Source organism: Coccidioides immitis (assembly GCF_000149335.2).
Source record: "Coccidioides immitis RS genomic scaffold supercont3.6, whole genome shotgun sequence".
NCBI classification, from domain to species: Eukaryota; Fungi; Ascomycota; class Eurotiomycetes; order Onygenales; family Onygenaceae; genus Coccidioides; species Coccidioides immitis.
In genome coordinates, this window is record NW_004504312.1 from 1,099,931 (window position 1) to 1,116,019 (window position 16,089).

Sequence of the window (16,089 nt, forward strand, 5' to 3'; positions counted from 1 at the left end):
GACTTTTCAGGGTCAATTTTTTGCTTTTGGGGGAAACAAGCGTGAGTCGGTGGCCCGTGCGCCAACCAATCTGAGAGCTGCGATGGGAGATGGATTTTTCGAGAACATCTTTCTTGCTAACCTGTTTACTGGCTGGCATCTGTGCTTAGGCGGCGATTCAAAAAAGGAAGAACTGTGATGATAACTTCTTTGAGGTTCTATCAGCAGTATTTTTAGTGGCCCTACAGCTTGCTTTCTTCCTTTCTTTGAAAGACTCGATTGCGACCCGCGGAGGCGTCAGCGCTGGCGACGATGGCGGACGAGGATTTCTCAAAGGCTTCCGCGGAGGCAGATCGCGAGATGACGCGGTTATGGCGCACATGGAGAACAGTCTTTGAGATGTTACTTGACAGGGTATGCCGTCCCAGTAACTCGCGTGCATGGGCGGGGGTGTGATATGCCGTGAAAGAGTTTGCTAATCAAGTCATATCTTCTAGGGTTATGAAGTTACTGAGGAAGAAGTAAACGTTCCTCTAGCCGAGTTTCGAACAAAGTATTCCGATGCGCTTGGCTTTCCCGAGTACGTATATGCCCTAAGCATGATCATGTTCACTTCGTCTGTTTCCTGATCTGACCAGTATACGCAGCCGCAACAAGATGCGCATCAGTGCCCGCCCCTCACAAACCATGATTGAAAAGTATACTCCTCTCGCTTCGCCCGCCAAACCCAATCCTGTTCCCGAATGCGGCACCATCTACGTCGAGTTCTGCGCCGACGCCCAAGGTGTAGGAACCAAGCAGGTCCGCGCTTTTAACCACTTCGTCGACGAACAAAACTACCACACCGGCATCTTTATAACACAATCTCCCATTTCTCCCTCCGCGATCCGCCTATTGACCGGTATTCCCGGACGCTTCTGCGAACATTTTTTGGAGCAGGAGTTATTGGTCAATATCACGCATCATGAGCTGGTGCCAAAACATGTATTGTTGAGCGCGGAAGAGAAGAAAAGACTGCTGCAGAGATACAGGCTGAAGGAATCTCAGCTACCCAGAATTCAAATTGGTGATCCAGTGGCGAAGTATTTGGGTTTGAGACGAGGGCAGGTTGTCAAAATCATCAGAAAGAGTGAAACAGCTGGACGATATGCCAGTTACCGATGGGTTACTTAAATCAAGCCTACGGTGAACTGACAAATTCTGAGGAAACTTCGCCCCCCTCTGCATGAGTGCAATGTTGCAGAAAGCAAATTCAGGCAGATTGCAGGACGCTAGAGCTCTATTTTAAAGATAAGCCGTTGTTTCCATTCGCGTCGATCTTAAGGCAGAAGGGGCTTGTAATTTTTTCTTGATCTTGACTAGCATGATGGCGTATGGGCTTTTTGGGGCTTTTTTTCCGCCCCCTTGAACCTTTATTGTTTATTAAGGAGTTTGCTTTGGGCGAGATTTTGGTAACTCGAGACCGGCCAAAGAATCGAAAGATCAAAATTTTATGTAACAATCAGTTTTTATAGCGAAATAAACATGATGTATCTACAGTCTCGCCTTCGCTGCACTCTCATCATTTCTCACGACAGTGCCCTTTTTACCACCGTTTTTCTGTTGCTCCCTTAGCACTCGCCTCAAAATCTTCCCACTCGCACTCTTTGGAATCTCCTCCGTAAACTCTACCTCCACAAGCCACTTATGTCTCACCTTCTTTTCCTGGACATACTTAATAAGCTTTCTTCCAGTTGCCACAAGGTCGTCGTCCTTTCGTGCTGGTTTCAATACCACATATGCCTTAGGTCTTTCCCCAGAATATTCATCCGGGACAGCGAGGACGGCTGCATCCTCGACATCCGGATGACCCAGAAGCAAATCTTCCAGTTCAGCTGGAGCAACACCGATACCTTTGACTTTAATCATTTCCTTGATCCGGTCCGTAATAGTGATAAAGCCTTCTTCATCGATCTTGCCGACGTCACCAGTATGTAGCCAGCCATCTTCATCAAAGGTCTCGCGAGTTGCTTTGGGGTTGTTCAAGTAGCCCATTACCACTTGAGGCCCGCGGGCAAGAATTTCTCCCGGTTGGTTGTATCCAAGTTCGGCACCAGTGTCCGGATCGATGATTTTGACCTCAGTGTTGGCAACAATGGTGCCAACACGGAACGCATACTCATAACCCATTTTGCCAATGGGGTGCGTGGTTATGCAGCTGCAAGATTCGGTCATGCCGTACCCTTGTTTGAAGCCGGTTCCGGGGAACTTCTTTTCCAAAAACGCTAGGATCTCTGCGCTTAGAGGAGCGGCGCCGGAGGAGAAGCGTTCAACATGTGATAAGTCATACTTATCAACAACGGGATCACGGACCAATCGAATTAAGATGGGTGGGACAAGCAACATCTCTTTGATCTTAAACGTGGAGACCGCATCGAGCATAGCCTCCATGGTAAATGACGGGAGCATGTATATTTCCGCGTTGAGAAGAACAGGCAAATGGAGTTGATGGACAAGCCCAGTGACTAAGTGTTAAAAAATAAGACTCCTTTCCATGCTAAGGGATAAATCTGGCTCTAGCTTACTGTGAAATAAAGGTAGCACAGCGAGAACCTTCTTGTGCGATTCTGGCGTTACCTGCTGGACCTGCAAGCACTGGGCGATGACATTTTGGTGTGCAATCATCACCTATGATAATGTATCAGTATCAAACAACAAGATGAAATAAAACTAAGAGTTAGTTGCCTTACTGCTTTTGGCAACCCTGTTGTCCCGCTGCTAAAGCTCAAGAAGCCGCATACGTCCTTGTTCTTTTTCCCAGGGGGTATCTTAAATGCTTTTACCTGTCCTTCAGAGCCGTAGCTCCTCCCGATATCCAAGAGCTGTTTCATTGTTGTATACCCTTCCACTTCGCCTTCAAGCAGAAATATCCTGTTCTGCGGGATGCCGGCATTCTTGGCAGCCTCAACAGCAACAGTCATTGAAGATGGCATAGTCATCAAGATCTTCGCTTGAGCTGTCTTCAACGCATATGTCATCTCATCCACATTATATGCAGGTGAAGCACCAGACACAACGCCTCCTAAATGGCTCAAACCGGACAGCGTAAGCCATAATCACATTAACGAAAATATTCCCCTTGTAGGGGGGGGTTGGAATGGGTCAACAGGGAGGTGTAACGAACCCACTCTGATGGCCCCCAGCATGGCAACTGGGTACCATATTGTGTTCTGGCTAAACAATGCCACCGTATCTCCTTCATTAAAGTCAAACATCCTTACTAGAGCGGTCGAGAGGAATGTGGTGTACTCCTTGACCTGCGCAAAGCTGACGCGCTCCCGTGTAGAGGCATTTGTGTACCCGGCAATCTCGGAAGCTGGATATTTGGACAATGGGCAATGGGGAGAATAAGGATCAAAGAGCCAATCCCAAACCGTGACATCCGTTGGGACTATGAGTAAACGCATGGTTAGAACTGGCAGCTGATCCGCACACCAGGTGTCGCGTAGTAGATATACACATGGAATTGGTATGAGGGACCCTTACTGTCAAGGGGAGGATTAAGAGACTTGAAAACCATAATTGCCTTATGGGGTTATCTGTGGTAAAAGAAAATGGATATAGGAATCAAAAGGTGGATTTCCGATGAGAAATCATGCTGTGGAAGAAAACAGTCAAAACAGAAGCCAAGGGATAGTTTATATTGAATGTTCCCAGGAACACAGCTGGCCCCGCAAGAAAAAGCTTCCTAAGCCCAAGCTTCATATCACCCATGATGCCCTAGCTGCAAGGCCGAATTGCTCAGCATGCGGAGTTGAAGCTCTTGGGCGGGACAAGCGACGTGCCCTTTTGGAGGCCGGTTACACTAGAGAAATGGATATCATGGGATTGGTCGGTTGCAATATCATGCAATCGATCGAACCATCAGAGCAACACTGTTGGTTAGCTTGCTTCCAACGCAGAAGCCAGTGTCAAAAGAGCGGTTTTCCCCTCATCAATCATGTCGGATCTCGGTCTCTCGTCCTTGTCGAGGACGGCGGGGAAACGCTAGGCAGCGAACCGATCGGCTTTTCAAGAAAACTGTGGTCGCTATGTATTTCCATCAAAGAGCAACCCCTTGTCCGTAGGTTGAGGCACAATTAGCGTGGTTTCTAGTGTGTAATATAATACAGAGAACTACACGTCATAATTGGTTGATATGGACTTATTACTGTATGCCAAGGTTTCAGTGACTACGACCATGTTCTATTGGCCAACACAGAAAGTCTAAAAAGTATATTGCCCTGTCTCACCGCCTAACCACCTGGCCGAGCAAGAGTATGAAAATCAAGCCAGCATAAATGTTTAAGTCAGAGGCATATTGGCCAGAAATACCTTTCAAAAGAGCTTTTTTGACCATGGTGGAGGCATTAGAGAGTGCCGTATGGAGAACAAGATGCAGGTTTCCATGGAGAGACATGTTTCTTGCACCAACGCGTTGCAACTTCATTGATGGTTCCAGATGCTCTAGCCAATAGATTTGCATTTTGATTTGCAGTGAACTCTATGTAAGTAGTATGATGTTTCATTGGCTTTTGGGTCAATGCTCGTCGCTAGTGTTGTATTCAAACAAAACCGCGCTAATTGTGCCTCAACCTACGGACAAGGGGATAACTGATATAATTGAATTCGCTCGGGCCCAAAGTCCGGATTGATAATAGCTACCCATTTCTATTGGGTATGGCTTTTAATTGTCGCGATTCACTAGTTACGCGACAGCGCCATGGATGGCGGCCTCGGAGTCGGCTATTCTAAATTCCATTAGTTACCATGGAGGTGACCTTCCCCACCTCCTATGATGTATATACGGAGTACACATTTCCCACTTGATATCAGAGGATGATGAGACCCATGGAAGGATTTTTAGCAGTTCTATTTATTCCTAGTTACATATCAGGGCTTGCGTATAGATATTCTTGAGGTTCGCTAACCAGTCGCAGGGAAGACTAAGCCAGCCAAAGGCGCTCCTCCTTCATGTCACCCATTTCACAGCGCGAAGCAAAAAGAACTCTTCTAACTTGGGACCTCGTGCGTACTTCGCTAGGAAGATGTTGCATTGGCAACCTTGAGCCCTCCTGCCGGAATTATGTCTCTCGAATTGGTAGCATCATTTCAGCTAATTCTTCGCGTCAACGGGGTCTAAATAAAAGTCAAATTCGAGGATATTTCTTGCGCATATCGTCCTAGGCAATATCTCGAGTTTTCATAATTTTGCAGGGGCTGACATGAGCTCCAGGTCTCGATGAGGGATATCGAGGTAATCCCACATAAAATGGAACCGGTCACTTCCAAAAAATGGTTCAGCATTCCCCTTCCCGTCATGCACCCAGAACCACGGACAGCCAAATGCCCCAAGAGCTTTTACGGCGTGCTCAGTATTGTCCGCCAGAGTTTTCTTTATCCCGGGATCATTTCCACCTTTTAGGATCTCCTGCGCTTGCGCCTCGTCAAACACCTTGCGTGCTGCAATCAGGAGATTTTCGGGCTTTGAAATATCAAGCTGCCCATTCCACATAGTTTCAAAACATGATTCGAAGAAGTCTTCATATTTCTCTGGGTATTGCTTCTTGGCATATACAAGACAACGTTGGGGCTAAAATTGGGTTAGCATGGTCTAACTGAGCAATATGAGGAGGAAAAATCCGCGAGTATACCAGTAGCGAGAGTATAGGGAAAAAGGGTGGGATTTTGAAGCTTTTTCCAAAGTACTTTTGGGCCCTTGGGCCGTCGTACTTGGCGTAGAGCGCTTTAGCTGGGAGCGTCCATGGCGGTTTATTTCCTTTAATCTCACACAGTTTGATCAGCTTGCTCTGAACAATAGGTATGAAGGGTGTATGTATCTCTTCATCAGAAAGACGCACCACTGCCTACGTTAATCCCCCCTAGGAATACCGGAATAAATCTAAGAAGGGCCACGATTAACGCACTCGATTCACTGGGAGGGCTGTAGATAAGCCACTTACTCGACAGATACATCCGAGTCTGTCAGGGCCTTTCTATTCTGGCGGAGATAAGAAAGGGCGAAAAAGCTAAAAGGAGACACTGGGGCAACGATAAGTTTTCCGGTCGCCATTAACTAGTTATTTGCTCTGGTTTCAACTTACCGCAGTCGATGTAGCATTCGATCTTCTTTTGGCTCATCTTTCCAAGCGTTTTACTCAGTGCTACCATTCAATTTGATCGAGAAGTCGGGGAAACTGGTCGTTTCTATAACACCGTCGGGGACGCATCGTGGATAGTAGTTAGAGTTGCCGAGGCTCTTTTTAGGACCGGAACCAAGTTCAAGCTACACGGCACAAAGCTTGACAGGAGGTACAAAAGATCATCACAACCTCCACAAAAGCGGTTTATGTGCAACTGTTTAATAATCAGATAATAAGTCGATCGTGGATGGTTGCCAATGACGTGATGTGCCGAGGCATTTCAAGCTACAGCAACTTCTAGCTTCACTGCAAGCATTATCTTCGAGGCCAGAATTTAAAACATGCCAGTTGATGCCATTGATTCATTTCCGTCTTTAGAGACATGTGGTATATCAATCCTTATCATCACCAGCTATGGCAGAAATAGGTTCGCGGCCAGTTGCTCTAGTCGTAGGTGCATCTCGGGGCATCGGACGACAGGTTGCCATAGATCTGGCCAAGGACGGTTACAGAGGTACTGTACTCCCCATCGTGCAGCATATGCCGTACAGTTATATAAAGCACAGGAGCCACGAGCTGATAAATCTTAAGTGGTTGTGGCAGCTAAGAGCACGTCGGATGCTTCCAAGACCTCGCCATTCCCGCCAGACCCAAACTCCCCTGCATCCACCATCAGCACCGTGCAGCGTGAAATCCAAGAGAATGGCGGAGAAGCCAAAGCCATCCAGGTCGACACCAGGGATTTCGACAGTGTGACACGTATGGTTGATTCTACTGTGGAGTTATACGGCCGTTTGGATGTAATAATTTACAATTCTGGGGCAATCTGGTGGGCATCGGTGGAAAACACACCTATGAAACGGTTTCAGCTTATGCAAAAGGTGAACGTGGAGGGCTTATATGGCACTGTTCAGGCTGCCCTGCCGCATTTCAGGAATAATGGCTGGGAAGGCAGGATAATCGTCGTCAGCCCGCCGATCTATTCGAGATTTTTCCGAGGAAAGACTGCCTATGCGATGGGCAAAGTAGCGATGTCTGTGTTGGCTAAGGGTCTATCCATGGATTGGGTAAGAGAAGGCAAAAAGGATATGGCAATTACAAGCATTTGGCCAGCAGTTGTAAGCCTTTCCCTGAAACCTTCTGGGCAAAAACCATAGTATGGCCATACTCACACGAAATTAGGCAATCCAATCAGCTGCTACACCTGATCAAAACTTCATACGGGATCTGAGAAAACCGGTAGGAGTTTGAGCCCTAATATTCGTTGACGCAACTCAACTAAAGAAATATGACAGACTATTTTCTCTGATGCGATTTTGGCTATGCTCCGCTCGCCCGCTGAGGAGGTCAACGGTTGCCTCGAGCTTGATGAAGACTTCCTTCGTAAAAAGGGTGTTTCCGACTTCTCAAAGTACAGTGTCGTGCCCGGAAGCAACCCGCGAAGGATCATGCCCGCCCAACTGCCAGACCTAACGGTAGCAGAACAAGATGACGAGGGACGTCGAGTAGATAGCACCAAGTTGCGGGCGTCGAAGTTATAGTCACATGGTTTTAGCAGGAATTTGGTGCGGGCCAATAGGAAGCGCATGCAGCTTCTGCTCTCACCTCTGGAAGGCAGTTGGACTCTTACTGGATTCTCTTATAGGCAAAGTGGATGAGTTGAAACCACCAGAATCCCAGCACAGCCAACATTCAAGCTATATCCAACAAGGGGACTCATAGGAACCCATAGGAACTCATGGAAGGGAGGCTTACATATTAACTGCTTTCTTCAAGGTTAACTTCTTGATAACTTGTGCTCTGAAAGGCCGTCAAGGACGATACTAATAAATCAACTTCCGTAAACTCTTGACATCAAAGCGCCTACTTCCAATGGCTCACCGGGAGAAGCTAATGTCTTGGGCCCGGGTAATTCTCGTGATGTTTCTTGCAGGGATAAGGCCAACTTACGGGGCACGATGTGTGGATTTCAAAGCAGCCCAGGTCTCGAATGCCGCACGAGCGTCTTGGTCTCTTTCACGACGCAGGGATAATTTATTCTTGGGAAACAGGCAACGCGTCAAAGCTCAAATAAGGGGGCAGTCAGCGAAACACAGGGGAGCCGAAAGCAAACTGGAGGTGCACCGTGCTGGCGGAGATTTAGTTGCAATATCCTGGAAATCGGGGTTATGTTTTGCTGACTTGTCCTGGCCTCGTGGAGTTTTCCGAACGAAAATACGGATGCAAATCCTTCGAGTCTGCACGAAATTCCTAAAATTGCGAGTTGCGGACGAATTCTAACATCATCTGGGTGGGTGCTGGCTTGGGGGCCGCTCTCACAATCTCCTAATTTGATTCTTCTGTGAAGAATATGCACACGAGTGGAAAATCTGTTATCAGCAAGATATAATGATGACCTCTGCACGGTTCTGCACAGTTCCCTCATTGCCCTTTAATAAGAGTGAAATGTTGCAGAAGTGTCTGGCAAGCTTCACATCAACATAGATTCCAACTTCGGATTAGATGAAGCTGTGGAGGCCCCAGTGATCTATTGCCGAAGGGCTTACCGTGGTGGACAACCAAAGGCTTCGATGTCGTATCCCTTACGACCGCCGCTCACCACAGCCTTCTATTTGAGCTCTTGCCCGTAGATCATATCGTTTGCACATAGTCAAGGTTCACGACAGTCAGACTGGTCCGCCATTCACAGCCAAGATTCAAAATCCCAAGTTGCGCAACGTCTTGCTGGAAGGACATGAGACCCCCTATTTAACTAAAGGTGAAGACAGAGACATTAATTTCCGTGCCGAGATAGGTGGTAATGTGAATGCCTGTGCAGTACCTCCCCTGGAGTATTGGACACGAACTGTATTGTTTCTTCGCATGCTGCGCCCAGTCCAGTGTACAAGAAGGAGGATTATTAGTTCAATTAAGATAGGCTTTTTCGTAAGATCGCAAAACCCATTCGCAGTCCTTGGGACTCGATACCTCGTTCGTAAGGACCAAGGCACGATTAAGCATGGCAATCATCTTGTCTGTCAATCATGAAACGCCCGACGCAATGTATCGAAGGAAAAAAAAAAAAAAAGGCCAAAAGGGAGGCGGCAAATCTCCTGAGTTAAAACAAAAGGGAAATTCAGTATTCGGCCTCCCCTGGATGCCCTCTGCCCATCAAGGCCTATTTCAGTGGTTTTGCCTGTCTCAGATTACACATCCACAGCCCCTTGTTGTTATCGCGGCCGCCGCGTGGTTCACCAACACACAAAGGCGCAAGCACCGGAGGGCGGCCCTAGTCGGGTAGCTAAACCCCCTTCTGGGGCCCCAGGCAAAAAGATAAGACACGTTTTGTAATTTGTGATTCCAATCACACCCCGGCACCACTACAACATAGTCGCGCTGCTGGGCTGAATATTCTCCCCTCTTTTTCTTTTCTTGAATCAGAGAAAATGGAACACTCATTAGCTAAGTTTCCAGGGATGGGCAAAACACGCAATGAAACCAAACAGAAAGGAAAACAAGGGATTCGAGGACAGTGATGACTACCATGTTGTTTACCCTGGTATGAATTTGTATGTATGAATAAGTTCAGGACTGGGTGCCATTTAATACCAATGCATTTCCATAGATATGCAAGGTGCTGTACTCCATACGGAAGTACATATATGTATGTGTATGTACGTACATTAACTGTAAGCTGTTTGTAAAATTTCCACCCAACGGAGAACCAGAGTGTCGGTGCCCTCGGGTCCTGGCCCAGTGCTTTGCAGCAGAGATAAAAAAAAAATCTTTCCTTTCGCGTATGAAACATATGAATATATGTCGCGCTGCAGGCAAGCATGCTGAAGCCGAAAGGATTAATAGAGTAAGACCAACAAGAATCCCAAGAATGCAAATGCTCTGGACCAAAAATAAACCGCCAAAATAATGCAAGCCGTGCAGTGGGAATATCCAACGCCTCGAGTCCACCTTAGCCGGTAGACAGATACCCATCAACTCCGTTCCCGAACCGCGCCACCAACCAACCAGGCCGTTCAAGGGAAACCACGGCATTGTGCGTAAGGAGGTATATTCGCTGACAAATATGCATCCAATCGAGGGATATATATGCCATAAATGTAGTATGTGCAGATTGCCACCAAGATAGCAATTACCCCTTCTGTTCAGATGTGCAAAAGAAAGGGGCTTCGAAGAACAAAAGCGTAATAGTCACGGAGATCATTAATCCGTGACCAGCCCGTGAATAACCTCATAATAGTACAGATGAATGGTACGATAACCGACCTGATCCCCCAACACCGTCGCCAAACCAGACCATTCGAACAAAAAGGGATCCATAACACGTGATATCTCATGCTAGGGCTGCTCAGTGAGCGAGCTTTAAAACAAAAAACAAAAAAAAAAAAAAAAAACCAAGAAAAAGGCAACAATAGGCAAGGAGATCGAGTCGCATATATAGATAAGGATGTGTCGGATAAAAAGGATCAGGGTACAGCGGTTAGCTACGCGGCTTACGTTCAACATCGTCGTTTTGCTTAAGGAGTCCGCCCAGATCTTGGAGCTCTGGCAGGGGACCAGCACGGGATGGGGTGAGTTGTGCACGTCGATTCCGCGGCGGAGTGCCTGGAGAGCCAGATCGTGGTGAATTTGCTGGGCTATTGACTCGTGCACCGTTGGGTGTGCCATTTGCCGTGGTTGGGCGAGAAAAATTTCGGACGCTGGGAGGCGACGGTCGCTGGAGCGAGGATTCTGAAGATCCGGAGTAGGTAGGGGCGGGGGATAGTAGACCGCTTACGGCGTTTAAAAGAGACCGACTGCGAGGCAGCCGTGAATCCTGGGCGTCGGGGTGTAGATGTTGTGGCGAAGCGTGGGCGCCGCTCATCCCTGGTGGGGTGGGAGGATCGAGAAGACCACCGACATCGTTTAGGGAGACTTTGGACAGTGACATGTAGGCAGGAGGCATGGTCGTGTCTTTGGGGGACGGGTGGGCGTTGGTTTCTATATACTCGTGAGGATATACCTTCAGACCACCCATGCTATCAGTTGCAGACGTACGATCGTCATCGGCATGAGCTTGAGAATATGAAAATTGCCAGTTCGGATCAATCGACCCGCGCTTTGCCAAACAGGCAGACGGAATGGCTACGGGAGCCGGTCGGATCTTTTGGTAGCTTGGGGAACGAAGCTCTGGGTCCAAGCGGATGCCGAGATCTCCGACAAGGTCGGCGTCGCTACCCCAGTGGTGGTGGGTTATAGTTGCTCGTCGTGAAGATGCCTGCTCGACACTCTCGCTCAAGGAGCCGGCCTTGAATTTATGCTTTTTGAGTCCTCTGTCTCGAACAAAGGAGCCAATGACGATAGCATTGGAAACCGCGGCCGCTGCGAGAATTTCGAGGGATGCAAGCAAAGAACGATATTGTTGCGAACCCTGTCGTGAAATTACGGATGGTACACGGTAGCAGGTAATCGCAATCAGAACCGAAGATAACCCGAATAGAAGAATCAGCGACACTTTTCGCTTGGTGGGCATGGCTGAAAGAAAAATGATGGGTATGGGAAATCCGATGAGCAGGAGATCAGTTATAACATCACAGGTTCCCATGGTGATCAGCTGCGCATAGCCCTGACGGCACTTGGGGCCAGGATCTGGAATAACTTGCCAATAATGGTCGAATGGCTGACATTCAGTCAGCGTTGCAAGGACAACCGCGATGAATGTGACGAGCAAGAAATAGCGGATGGCTAGGAGGACATGCTGAAAGGAACGCCGCCATATCTGGTCTGTCAGGCGTTTGAGAAACGCCGTAACCGAGAACTTGGCCGTCCAAATGCTGTAGGCGTAGTTGAGTCAGTTTCACAGCTCATTTCCGTCAAAAGGAACGGTGGCATCGAGTATTTGTTGAATAATGTCGGGGGTGGCGGTTTGCTTACAATAGAGCATAGAATATGCGGGCTCCCAGAACCATCCTACTCCCAAGCTCCCGGTGCGATACATCCTGAGCAGAAAAACCCGTGGTTACGGCATTATTTGTTCCCCAAAGCAAAACCATATGGACAAAGCCCATGCGAATAAGCAGCGGTATAATACTCAAGGCCATAATTCGATCTTCTGGAAATAGTCTCTCCGTGCGGATATATCGACCACAAACCCGGATGAGAATGATCGTGAGGGAGAAACCAGTCGCCCACCAGCTCACCAGCAGCGTCGGGTTCGTCTCTCTCCTGGACTGGGCCGGAGGAGCATCTGAGTACAGACGACGAGTGAGAGCCAGAGTGGACTCCATGGCCGCCGAACCGCCTCCGTGGAGGGGTCAGGAAATTGAAACGGTTGTCTTCAGGACAGCAGAGGTGTTCACGTAGCTCGGGTAGTCATCATAGACGACGTTTGGGTGTCTCCAGCGCTCTTCACTCCCGGATCTGTTCAACATTCGGCCGTTTCCTCCACAATCACCGGGAACATGAAGGACACGCGAGATAAGCCCACTTCAGATTCCAACCAACGCCCTATTCTACTCCGCGAATGGGGCGATAAACGGCAAGGACCATGTGGATAAGACAAGATAAAGATAGAGAGAGCCTCGGCCGCAATGGCCCCGCAAACTGATGGCTGCTGCTTCTTTTGCACTGACGATGGAATCGATAACGACTGGGGTAGCAGAAGAAAAGGGGAAAAAAAAAAAGACAAAAAAAGAGGACAAAACAAAGCGAAGTCGAAGGAGTCGGGGTGGGATCTACAGGTATTGTCAATGATGATGACTTTGCGCGTTCATCAAGGTGGATGAAGCGCACAGCCGGCGGATGGGTGAAATGGCAAGGAAGAGATGGGTCCAACACCGTACTGTACGTTCGAACGGTCAGGGATATCGAAATGTATTTGAACGTTTTAAAGGTGGAGAAAACATTGAAATCGATTGGCGGAGGCGTTAGTGAATACCATGACAACCCTCGATAATAAATAAGGACCATGCTCCGTATCATCGTTAATTTAATCGGTGGCACTAGAGCAAAGAGGAGCTAAAGCCGGGATGCGATGCTAGGAAAGGATGGCGGTGGGCTGGGGTTACTTGGCTCTAGAGCGGACCCCGGCCCATTTTTTCGCTATCATCTGTGCTGTCTCCCAGTCACTCATCCCGTGAGAGTGCGCGATCGCGAAAAGATAACGAAGAGGATCTTGAAGGAACTCCTGCTTCGGTGAGCGTGAGAATTGAGGCAAAACCTGCGACCTGCGGGCGGTGCTGATGAGGCAGGCCGGCGAATGCGCTTTGGGAACTTCTGACCTCATTACGACATAACTTACCGCTAGCTTACTAGCGCAAACAGCCCAAACCGGGATGCTGGGCGGACGCGGAAAGTCGGCGTGCTGATTGGGTGGAAATTCGTCGGGTGGGTGAATTCTGGTTGGGCCGGCCGAGTGGCAGCTGCGTGGAAGTGGGAGTGGGACTTTGGGAGTGTGGTGGGAGAAAACTTGTTGGCGCCAGTGTTACTACTAGCGCGGTATGCGGCCCGTAAGACCTTATGCACTCCGCAACACTTGAGAAACGGCCCTGCACAACTGTCCTGATGTATGGCATTGAAAAGCCTATTTCCACGTGTCATGTAACCGGCCGTGTAAGTTTACGTACTGTCAGAGGGGCGGGCTGGTGCGACTCTTGTGCCACCCAGTGCCCATCATCGAGCGACACCGGCTCGCCTTCCCGCGCCATGATATCGTCGATTTCACCACCAGCTGCTCAGCAGATGTTGGGCTGGAGTCTGGTGATGCTGGGCAGTGTGTTGGTCCTCCGTGTCTTATCCGGCAGATCGTTCCGTTCTTCCCAGCCCCGATGTTGGTAGATAAAATACAGCAGGCCTCCGCAACTCCCCGTATCGGTGTGAGTTGGTTTCTCTCTCTGCGTCCAACCCTGGTCACCCAAGCCGACAAGTCACGAGCCATCTGGCGCTGAGAGGTTCTTGTCTTGACTCTTATTTTTCATTAATCAACCCTGTCACTGTTTAGCGTCTCCTGTCGACAGGGAAAAACTTGGGACGAGAATGTCGCCGCTCAGCCCCTTTTTGTGAACACTCAGAAGACCTCCCCTTTCTGTGAGCCTCAACCATGGTTCACTCATCGAACATGAATCATGCTTGTACAGGAATCAGATCAGACGCGGCTAGATTGCTGGCTCCTGACAGGCTGTCAACCATGGTTCGTAACAGGACTCGCGAGTCTGGCCTTGGCTCGAAGACGCGCTGGTTTTCCATACACTAAGACTTTCTATACATGATGTTTGAATAATTTTCATCCCGCAAAGAGGAGGAAGAGGAGCAGCCTTTTCAGGTTCAACAGAGCCAACATTGAGTCTGGCTGAGCTCTTATGCAAACTAAATTAGTCTTTCTGCGCATTCAAGCCAACCGAAAAAAACAAAAGAAATCTGGCTTCTTAACAACGCCAAATAACAACAGGGATGTGCACAAGGCCAATCCTTTCGACCAGATAGAATGTCAGATTTTCCCGGAGCTTGACCAGCTATTAACTCACTCTGTCAGCATTATGACAACTTGGTTGCGTCAAGCACTGCATTCCCGCTCGTAGATGCGCTCATGTGTCCCTTTAGGCATTCAAACATGAACTTCTTCCACAGTGTCACAGTGCCGGCACGTGTCAAGCCCATCTCTTCGGCGGGTTGGGGTGTGTGTGTGGTTTCGCCATTTCGGCAATTGAGAACTCGCCCGAGTTTAAATTTGTTAAATTCTCCGCAAAATTGTCGATCGCTTCCTATTCGGTCAATGGCGTCTGTCCAGCCGCAAAAACTTCATCCTTCTGATTCCTTTGGAGAAGGTCTGGAAGACGCAAGACGGCCTCGTGCTTGGGAGACTTGACCTGCCCTTAGAGACGTGGCGCGGTTAGCAGGAACTGAACCGGACGCGTATGTTCTGATGCTGTATTTAAAAATTAACACCTGGGAATAAAAGAGTAACAATCGTCCAGCAACCACCGGCCCCGGATCCAGAGATCGATGCGCGGTCAGAGATGCGGGGGAGAGATTTGCCACCTTCAGGCCCATTGTAACTCGGCCCCTCACCAATCTGATCCAGACAGATAAACGAACTCCCAAAAGAAATGCCATCTTGGCCTCTCCATCTTGCCACGAGTTCTCGCAACTGCGGATCTCCCGATCATCCGGTGACCTCAGTCCACCCCAGAAAGTGGAACCTGGGGAAAGCTCTCCGCTGCCGCACGATGTATCAGAGGATGAGAGGTATCACAAAATGGTTCAAGGTATGCTATGCCCAATCTTCATCCATGACCCTGCCTCAAAATTTCGGCGGTGGGAAGGATACACCCAAGGACATGACCTTCAAGGTCCCATGCAGAGCTATTGTCTCAGCGCTTTGACTCTCCAGAGCTATATGAATGGAACTTCAGTGGCTTCCTTTGCCTGTTATGGCATCATTTTGTTGAAGGGCACGTTGCAGTGTCGGCGGGCTAACTCCCCATATTCCTTCCTGGGCTGCAATACCGAAATTACTCCTCATGAGCGACGTGTTATCTTTAAGAGACACCCACAAGAGGGAGCAGATTAAGCAGCAGCAAGAGCTAACTAACAAGCTTAAGGGCGAGTCCTAAGGAAAAAGCAATTCAGCTGATCCCGCTGGAAACAAGGGTGCCTTTGCTTAAAGGCTAACTTTCAAACGTTCCTTTTTGCTGAGTGTTAATCCTTGAAGGTACATATTAGTTTGCATTTTATCCCTGCATCGTCTAATGGCTGTTGTTTGAGAAGAAGCTCGAAGGCACCTCCATAGGAATGATCATGAGCTTGCATGGCGCCAAAGCATCGTCCTTTGAATTGCCCAGCACCTAATGATCAAGGCGACGATTTCAACCCTGCTTCGGGATCTCGGTATTTACAAGCTCCTTACACGAGCTTCGCTCTTCCCCTGTCTTTACTCTCTTTTATGACTAACCATGTTTCTCTTCAAGCTTTGATCACC

The 16,089-nt window shown here is 48.6% G+C and overlaps 8 protein-coding genes across 8 annotated transcripts; 5 read left to right on the forward strand and 3 right to left on the reverse strand.

The window, feature by feature from the left end:
• The first annotated feature begins 123 nt into the window (after positions 1-123).
• On the forward strand, positions 124-2,453 carry CIMG_03349 (DNA-directed RNA polymerase II polypeptide). The gene is made up of 3 exons (XM_001243907.2): positions 124-393; positions 477-559; positions 627-2,453. Exons 1-3 carry the CDS (start codon positions 292-294, stop codon positions 1,150-1,152), a joined length of 711 nt encoding a protein of 236 aa, XP_001243908.1. The 5' UTR covers positions 124-291; the 3' UTR covers positions 1,153-2,453.
• CIMG_03350 (4-coumarate-CoA ligase/4-coumaroyl-CoA synthase) lies at positions 634-3,425 on the reverse strand (the record flags this gene model as incomplete). Its single annotated transcript, XM_001243908.2, has 4 exons — positions 634-2,483; positions 2,544-2,646; positions 2,709-3,040; positions 3,143-3,425. 4 exons carry the CDS (start codon positions 3,423-3,425, stop codon positions 1,513-1,515), a joined length of 1,689 nt encoding a protein of 562 aa, XP_001243909.2. The 3' UTR covers positions 634-1,512.
• A 406-nt stretch (positions 3,426-3,831) lies between these two features.
• On the forward strand, positions 3,832-4,450 carry CIMG_11101 (uncharacterized protein; the record flags this gene model as incomplete). The annotated part of the gene is made up of 2 exons (XM_012358237.1): positions 3,832-4,081; positions 4,308-4,450. 2 exons carry the CDS (start codon positions 3,832-3,834, stop codon positions 4,448-4,450), a joined length of 393 nt encoding a protein of 130 aa, XP_012213660.1.
• Positions 4,451-4,845: 395 nt separating this feature from the next.
• Positions 4,846-6,328, reverse strand: CIMG_03351 (DSBA family oxidoreductase). The gene is made up of 5 exons (XM_001243909.2): positions 6,102-6,328; positions 5,961-6,039; positions 5,859-5,899; positions 5,652-5,776; positions 4,846-5,590 (listed from the first exon to the last, which is right to left on the reverse strand). Exons 1-5 carry the CDS (start codon positions 6,166-6,168, stop codon positions 5,201-5,203), a joined length of 702 nt encoding a protein of 233 aa, XP_001243910.2. The 5' UTR covers positions 6,169-6,328; the 3' UTR covers positions 4,846-5,200.
• A 6-nt stretch (positions 6,329-6,334) lies between these two features.
• CIMG_03352 (short chain dehydrogenase) lies at positions 6,335-7,681 on the forward strand (the record flags this gene model as incomplete). Its single annotated transcript, XM_001243910.2, has 4 exons — positions 6,335-6,654; positions 6,732-7,258; positions 7,323-7,379; positions 7,436-7,681. Exons 1-4 carry the CDS (start codon positions 6,555-6,557, stop codon positions 7,679-7,681), a joined length of 930 nt encoding a protein of 309 aa, XP_001243911.2. The 5' UTR covers positions 6,335-6,554.
• A 2,933-nt stretch (positions 7,682-10,614) lies between these two features.
• On the reverse strand, positions 10,615-13,026 carry CIMG_03353 (uncharacterized protein; the record flags this gene model as incomplete). The annotated part of the gene is made up of 2 exons (XM_001243911.2): positions 12,048-13,026; positions 10,615-11,947 (listed from the first exon to the last, which is right to left on the reverse strand). The coding sequence occupies exons 1-2, from the start codon at positions 12,398-12,400 to the stop codon at positions 10,615-10,617; spliced, it is 1,686 nt and encodes a 561-aa protein (XP_001243912.2). The 5' UTR covers positions 12,401-13,026.
• CIMG_03354 (uncharacterized protein) lies at positions 12,895-13,677 on the forward strand (the record flags this gene model as incomplete). Its single annotated transcript, XM_001243912.2, has 2 exons — positions 12,895-13,038; positions 13,420-13,677. The coding sequence occupies 2 exons, from the start codon at positions 12,895-12,897 to the stop codon at positions 13,675-13,677; spliced, it is 402 nt and encodes a 133-aa protein (XP_001243913.2).
• Positions 13,678-14,721: 1,044 nt separating this feature from the next.
• CIMG_13703 (uncharacterized protein) lies at positions 14,722-15,681 on the forward strand (the record flags this gene model as incomplete). The annotated part of the gene is made up of 2 exons (XM_004446283.1): positions 14,722-14,785; positions 15,086-15,681. The coding sequence occupies 2 exons, from the start codon at positions 14,722-14,724 to the stop codon at positions 15,679-15,681; spliced, it is 660 nt and encodes a 219-aa protein (XP_004446340.1).
• Positions 15,682-16,089: the final 408 nt, after the last annotated feature.

What these genes read in the sequence shown, in the direction of transcription:
- CIMG_03349 (XM_001243907.2), top strand. Translation starts at nt 292, where the DNA reads ATGGCGGACGAGGATTTCTCAAAGGCTTCCGCGGAGGCAGATCGCGAG. An exon ending in TTGAGATGTTACTTGACAGG is followed by an intron (nt 394 to 476) that starts GTATGCCGTCCC and finishes CATATCTTCTAG; the next exon opens with GGTTATGAAGTTACTGAGGA. An exon ending in GATGCGCTTGGCTTTCCCGA is followed by an intron (nt 560 to 626) that starts GTACGTATATGC and finishes CAGTATACGCAG; the next exon opens with CCGCAACAAGATGCGCATCA.
- CIMG_03351 (XM_001243909.2), bottom strand. Translation starts at nt 6,168, where the DNA reads ATGGTAGCACTGAGTAAAACGCTTGGAAAGATGAGCCAAAAGAAGATC. An exon ending in GGGGATTAACGTAGGCAGTG is followed by an intron (nt 5,777 to 5,858) that starts GTGCGTCTTTCT and finishes GTGAGATTAAAG; the next exon opens with GAAATAAACCGCCATGGACG. An exon ending in TCCCTATACTCTCGCTACTG is followed by an intron (nt 5,591 to 5,651) that starts GTATACTCGCGG and finishes ACCCAATTTTAG; the next exon opens with CCCCAACGTTGTCTTGTATA.